General features: G+C 29.2%; 1 protein-coding gene across 1 annotated transcript; it reads left to right on the top strand.

Annotated features, from left to right (window-relative positions):
* The first annotated feature begins 765 nt into the window (after positions 1–765).
* LOC105650545 (putative laccase-9) lies at positions 766–6658 on the top strand. Its single transcript, XM_089725593.1, has 7 exons — positions 766–954; positions 1702–1853; positions 3095–3336; positions 3469–3594; positions 4404–5001; positions 5093–5442; positions 6373–6658. Exons 1-7 carry the CDS (start codon positions 844–846, stop codon positions 6510–6512), a joined length of 1719 nt encoding a protein of 572 aa, XP_089581719.1. The 5' UTR covers positions 766–843; the 3' UTR covers positions 6513–6658.
* The last annotated feature ends 627 nt before the right edge of the window (positions 6659–7285 follow it).

Genomic DNA, 7285 nt, shown 5'->3' with positions numbered 1-7285 from the left:
TAACTTATATTTTATCTCATTATCGGGTCCTTCCGTCCACAAAGTGAGCATATCCTATCCAAAAAGTGAATATATTCCATACAAAAAATATGTCTAACTAATAATAAGGAGTTCACTTTTTGGATGAAAAGACCTAATAATAAGATAAAAACATAAATTAGAAACGTTATAGTTATTTCTCAAATAAAAAGGACTTAGTGTTAATTCCAACGTAATCTACAGACTTAATTATATTGTACCCTAGTTATTATTGTGGGAAGGGCTTACATGCTAAATGGCCTATCCATACACCAAATCCAATCAAAAATAAGTTTTCCATTAAACAAGAGTATTTTGACCATCCATTTATTATCAATTTATACAGGGAAATCTTATCCTATTATTATTATTTTATTATCACAAGTATATTCATAACTTTTGGACATAAGACAATTTTCATCTTAGAATTCATGGTTATTCTCCCTCATAAGTAATTAGATCGAATCTCGATCTCACATAGATTGTTCACTAATTACTGAACTCAAGTTTACCTTACCATTTGAGAATTTTTTTTTTTTTTTTTTTGTTTTTTTTTTGACTGTACCATATGAGATACTCGTTGTAGGGTGGATGCATGGTTGTATAATAATTAAAGTTATCAACGAAAAGTCAATGTAAAGACTTAATTGTGTTTTAAGGGCCTCAGTTCCTACATAAAATATTCAATTAAGGAAGGACTGGTTGTTGGCTTCTGCTTCTATAAATAGGTAAAAAATGATTATTGAAACTCCTACAAGAAACTTACAGGGCAACCTGAGAACACATAGAAAGAAAGAAGAGCCAAGCTTCTTCAAAGTCTTTAAAATGGGATTGTTGAAAAAGAATAATTTTGTTCTGGGGTTATTATGGGTTTCGCTTCTTGATATTCTGGTTCTCTGCATTTCTCAAACACAAGTCCATTATTATGATTTTTATGTACGTAAGAGCTTTTTCTTTCTTTTTTTTTAATTGAAAATTCTCTAACTTCCTATGGCAAAGATGAAAAGCTTTCTTGGGTACTTCTTATGTCTTTCAATTCAAACTTTTAATGATAATTTTTTGATTATATAAAAAAATTAATATTGTCTTTTATATTTTTTTCTTCAGCTTTAAGATAGAAATATTTTTATTTTATGTTTTGTTTCTTCAGCTTTAAGATAGAACATATTTTATTTTATATTGTTTTTCTTCAGCTTTAGACATAGAAAAAATAATAGAAGCGTATACACATCAATTTGAGCATACGAATCTTATTTCTTTCCTTAATATTTAATATTTAATATGTTTCACAATGTTAATGAGTTAGCAGTCCCCAGATTTTAATATGTGAAATATGAATTAATTAATTAATTATTTAATTCTTATGTCACATCTACCCTAACCGGTTTTTTATAATAATAGCTATTATTATTTTTGTCCCTTTTAGAAAATGTCTTGATTCCGTTAAAAATGTTAAGATATGAACTTTGATTAACAATAGTTGTTTTTATGTTTTCAACATTTTTTTCGACTAACAATAGAGAAATCTACTGAGTCCGGTTTAGTTGCTTGAAAATATTAAATTTTTCTTTATTTCTATTAATAGAATAAAGTAATTTACTTTTTTTTTTTAAAATTTTTTTGCTAGCTGGAAACTGACTTTCTGGAAGAATTTTATTTTATTTTTTTATATCGTGGGTGCAGTTGAAGGAATCAAACTTTACAAAGTTGTGCAGTACAAAGAGCATGTTGACAGTAAATGACAGTTTTCCTGGACCCGTTTTAACTGTTAAGAAAGGTGACTTGGTTTATGTTAACGTTCATAACCAAGGAACATATGGTGTCACCATTCATTGGTAATGGACTCTCTTTTATTCAACATTACATACATATAACTCTTATCTTATGGAATTATAATTTCAAATAATTCATTTTTCTTTCTTACAAATTTTTTACTTGAAGGTATAAAATATTATATTGAGACCATTTGCTGTCAGGGATTGGAAGTCATTTTGTTTTTTTTTTTTCTTCAAATAGTTATTAGAAGTACACATAACCCAACTGGACGCAAGAAAGATTTATGGGTGGGATAAACATAAACATAACGCGTTAGACGTACACATAAGTCCACAAAGACGTCGGGATTAATCATAGGTTGAGTTTGTTTCTGTAAAATAACTTGTAAAAAAATACTTTTTACAATTTTTCGTTATTTAAGGTGTTCAGAAACATAGGTCAACGGAAAATATTTTCCTGGTCAAAGGAAAATTAAATCATTTTTAAAGAAATGACTTTCCATTTTCAAAACCGTAAAAACTTTCCCGGACCTTGACAAATTTATTTTGACCTTGTAAATCTATATTTTTTTCATTTATTAATCATCGGTAGTCACTATCACCACTCACCGTTAATCACTAGTAGCCACCACTACTAGTCACTAGGGACTTTTATAATTTGCATTATTTTCATATTTAACAATAAAATTTTGAAAATAAGAAATTTATATTATTATTATTATTATGGTTTTATGAGTTAAAGATTTTAATATTTTAAACTAATTTTCAATATTGCAATCAAACAACGGAAAATAAGTCATTTGAAAAATATTTTACAAAGATAAATTATTTTCCAGAAACAAATAGAGTCATAATTACTTATGCCTGTCTCATACACTAAGCGAATCATAATAAATTTCACAGTGATCAAACAATAATAAATTAGAAAAACGAGAATACTTCTAACCATATTTCGGACATATGTAATCTTTTTAATATACCAGCATAGATGTGTTAGGTTTATGGGTCTCATCTTCCAATTAGTTCATTTGTCTCTTTGGAATTGTGTTGTTTCTCTTAAAAAATCTTTACCTCAATCAAATAAAATAAATAAATTTATTAGTTTATTGAAAATTTTGTCAAATAAAACCTAATCTTGGTAAAATAAAAGGCAAAAGAAAAGAACTTTCCTGTGATAATATATATAACCAATAATCAAATATTGATGATTTCATTGACGGATTTATCTATAGGCTATATCAATTACATAAGATGTCAAAACCGTATGTATAATAAATTGGAATTTGGTTTGGAATTGACAGGCATGGTGTGAAGCAACCAAGAAATCCATGGTCAGATGGTCCTGAAAACATAACCCAGTGCCCCATTAAACCAGGAACCAATTTCACTCATGAAATCATATTATCTGACGAAGAAGGAACCTTATGGTGGCATGCTCATAGTGACTGGTCACGCGCCACCGTCCATGGTGCCTTTGTCATTTTACCTCCGGATGGCAAATACCCATATCAAAAGCCTGACGTTGAGCAGTTAATTGTGCTTGGTTAGTAAACTCATTTTATTATGATTTATGATTTTTAATGTAATTGAAAATTTTGAGCATGACAGTAATATTAATCTTTTATATGGTTAACTAATTTAATGATCTTTTATTTTCTAATAATGAAATTTGTAGCAACTTGGTATAAGGGAGATGTGATGGCCATCTATGAAGAGGCTATTGAAACTGGTGGCAATCCAAATGTATCAGATGCCCATACCATTAATGGTTACACAGGAAATTCAACTGACTGCCCTACTGGTAAATAAAATAATAACAAGATTAAGATTTTAACTTACTTTTTTTTTTTTGCGTTTAGAAAGGTCGAATGGTCAAAATATTATGAGTTACAAAACATGTGAATGTCTGTTTCATATCTAGGTGACTTTGTGTGTATATATATATATAAATATATTGTTTATACCACATGGTGTCTTTAGTCTTTTAGGTTAAATTTAATCTTATTGGCACCGCTTAAAACTATAAGGGGAAACACTGTCAATGGAAACTTTGTCCATTCACAAGTATCGAATACTCAAACTCTTGTTTAAGAGATTTAAGTCCTTTCAAGAATTATCTATCAATTAAAAATATTAATCTTTTATAATTATTTTATATTGTTATTTGCCCCAATTGTAGTTATTGGATTTGCTTTGCTATTGTTTATTCTTTTTAACCAACAACAAGTCACTTATAGTTTTAGCATAAACTTGCCTGCACATAATTTGTTTTATGGATGGATGGATACATAAAGTATAGGTAATCCTTTCCTTATATTAATTTTTATTTATGTTAGGCATCTTTTATTAAATTTGATGAAAATTTTCTATCATATGGGAATATTCTGTTTAAAGGACATGGTAGAATTTGATTGTTTGAATTGAAAAGTAACAAAATAATTTCCAGATACTTTTTTAAAACTTTGCTGATTAGAACTTTGAGCATAAATTTCAGTAACTTTCGATTTATATTTGACAAACAGATCACAACAACTGCAATCCTTAGTTTTTTTAGTATTGTTTTAAAAGTCAAGCAGTGAATAATTCTTGACGATATCTATATCTATACAGGAGAAAATTTTCGGATGCAAGTTTCATCTGGAAAGACATATCTTCTACGGATAGTAAATGCAATAATGAACGAAGAACAGTTCTTTGGAATTGCCAATCACAGTCTTACACTTGTAGGAATGGATGGAGCTTACACAGAACCTCTCATGACAGATTACTTAATGATAACACCAGGACAAACAATGGATGTTCTCTTCACTGCGAACCAAACACCAACCCAATATTACATGATTTCAACTCCATACTTCGATGGTTTTGCAGAGTTTGATAACAGCAGCGCGAAAGGAATTATTGAGTATACGGGAAATTATACTCCACCATCACCAATTCCTTCCCCAACACTTCCTGAATTGCGAAATGCAACTTCTGCCTTAAATTTTACTGCTTCTTTGAAAAGCTTAGCAAGTCGAAACTACAACGTGCCTCAAGTTGTTGACAGACACATTTTCATAGCTATCTCCTTAAATGTCTTGCCTTGCCCAGATGGTCAAACCTGTAAAGGTCCCCCTGTTAACAATACCCAGACCATTATTTCTGCTAGCTTGAACAATATAAGTTTCCAAACTCCGCAAATTGATATTCTTCAAGCATATTACAGGTATTTTTTTTTAATAAATTACCCATACTGTATTAGTTCTGACAGATCCCAGCTTTAATACATGTAATGAAATGTTGAAACATTTTTGCAGAAATATCAGTGGCATTTTCGATCGGGACTTCCCAAATCAGCCAAATCTATTCAACTTCACAGGAGATGTGACAAATATCTCACAGTACACAACACAAGGGACGAAAGTCCTAACGGTAAATTATGGTGATGCAGTTGAAATTTTATTCCAAGGAACAGCAATTCAGTCACCAGAAAATCATCCAATGCATCTTCATGGCTTTAGCTTCTATTTGGTTGGAATTAATTCTGGTAATTTTAATAGTACCCAAGACCCCAAAAATTACAATCTTAAGAATCCACCTTTAGTTAATACCATTGGTGTCCCAAAGAGCGGATGGGCAGCCATCAGATTTGTTGCTGATAATCCTGGTGAGTTATATGAAATGCATATACTGCTGTTATTTTTATTAACTGATTTTAAATTCAAAAAACTGTTGTTTCTCAATTAATCAGTAAATAATAGTTGCAAATTTAAAATGAAGATTTGTGTTTAAAGTCCCTTCAATTTTTAGCTAGAGTTATGTTATTGGACCACCAATATATATTACCCATGTGCACTCCACTTTCATTTTATTCAAATAAATATAATTGTCATGTATATTTAAAGGCTAATATTGGATTTACATATACCTGGTGTATGGGTATTGATGGAACATGCCAGTGAAAATTATCCTTACTTTATCCTTTTTTTTTATTGAATGGTTAGAAAAACCCTTATCTAAATAAAAAATTATTTTTCATCGATTTGATTTATAGAAATACTTACTCACATCCGACGTGTTTAAGTTTTTTGATTTAAAGGATGATATTTCTATCTATATACGGAAAAAAAGAACAAAAACAGTAACATTTTTTAAAAAACTTTTTTTTTTTTGATTGGTTTGTCATATGCCACCAGTTATGCATGAAGTGTAGGCAAAAAATTTCCTTGGTCCATGAATATAGGCGTAGAACGAATCTAGGCGTCAATCCGGGCAGGATAAGTATTACTCTAATCTTTTAGAATTTTTGTAACATGAAAGGAAGAATTTTCAAGTTTAATCTCTTTTCTTGTTTTTTTTTTTCCTCGATTAAATTACTGGAAAATTTGAAAACTTTATTGCATTGGCTTCTACTTTAACTGTCTTTTTCTTTTCTTCTTTGCAATTATATATGATATGAACTTAAAGTGGGATAATGGTTCACAGTCATATATTCAATTTTAAACCTGTGAAGTTGCAAATTTAAAAGATTAACTGAAATTAATCGTTATAGGCTATAATAAAAATTTTATAATTATAATTGATATTGTTTGTGCAGGAGTATGGTTTATGCATTGTCACTTGGAACGACACGCAACATGGGGTATGGACACTGTGCTTATAGTGAAGAATGGAACCACCAAAGAAACAAGCCTCAGACCACCTCCTGTTTACATGCCTCCATGTTCTGCGTCCTAATTTGAACTATAGATACCTTCGTATATGATATATAATTTATTAGTTATATGTCCTATAGCCAATTTGATTGGTTATATTTTGGATATAATATCTCATGTAATAAATATTTTATTATTAATAATAAAAGACATTTATCTTTTTTTATATTATATTGATTGAATCTTGGTAAAAGATAAAATCCATGAGACAATACTGCTTTGTAAAATAAATTATAATGTGGTTATAATTATGAGTTTTATTTTGCATAAAGCAATGTCTCTAAATATTTCTGGTCAATGTTCTCCTCATCATTGGACGATGATTAGAGGTGTTGAGATTGAAACATATTATGTTCTTTTCTTAGGAAAACAGTTGTTCTCATAAATTGAGAGATATGTGATATTTAGAACTAATATGTAGGTGCTTGTTGTTTAAAAAAGTCAACTGAATTGACCTACATGAGAATTTCATATTGAAAATTAACTGTATTTATGGAATACTCAAATGATGGTAGTATAAGAATTCCATATGGAGAGTTACATATTATGTTCTTTACATTGGCTCAAGGTCAATTTTATCCTAAGATTTTAATGATGATGCAAACCAAAAAATTTAATATTATTATTTGAAGAATTAAAGCACCTACAATCCAAGATTTTTATTTGAAGACCATGAAGTTTAATGAAGATATTTTGTATTGATTAGTATTTTAATAGGTCTTAAAAAATTATTATAGGATTGAGAGTAAATAATATTATAAGCATAAATCTATTTTATTTCTCTCTCAAATATTA

The sequence above is a fragment of the Jatropha curcas genome, chromosome 9 (assembly GCF_041381405.1).
Source record: "Jatropha curcas cultivar XTBG-Jc1 chromosome 9, XTBG_Jcur_1.0, whole genome shotgun sequence".
Taxonomy (NCBI): Eukaryota; Viridiplantae; Streptophyta; class Magnoliopsida; order Malpighiales; family Euphorbiaceae; genus Jatropha; species Jatropha curcas.
This window is presented reverse-complemented; position numbering and strand designations above follow the sequence as displayed.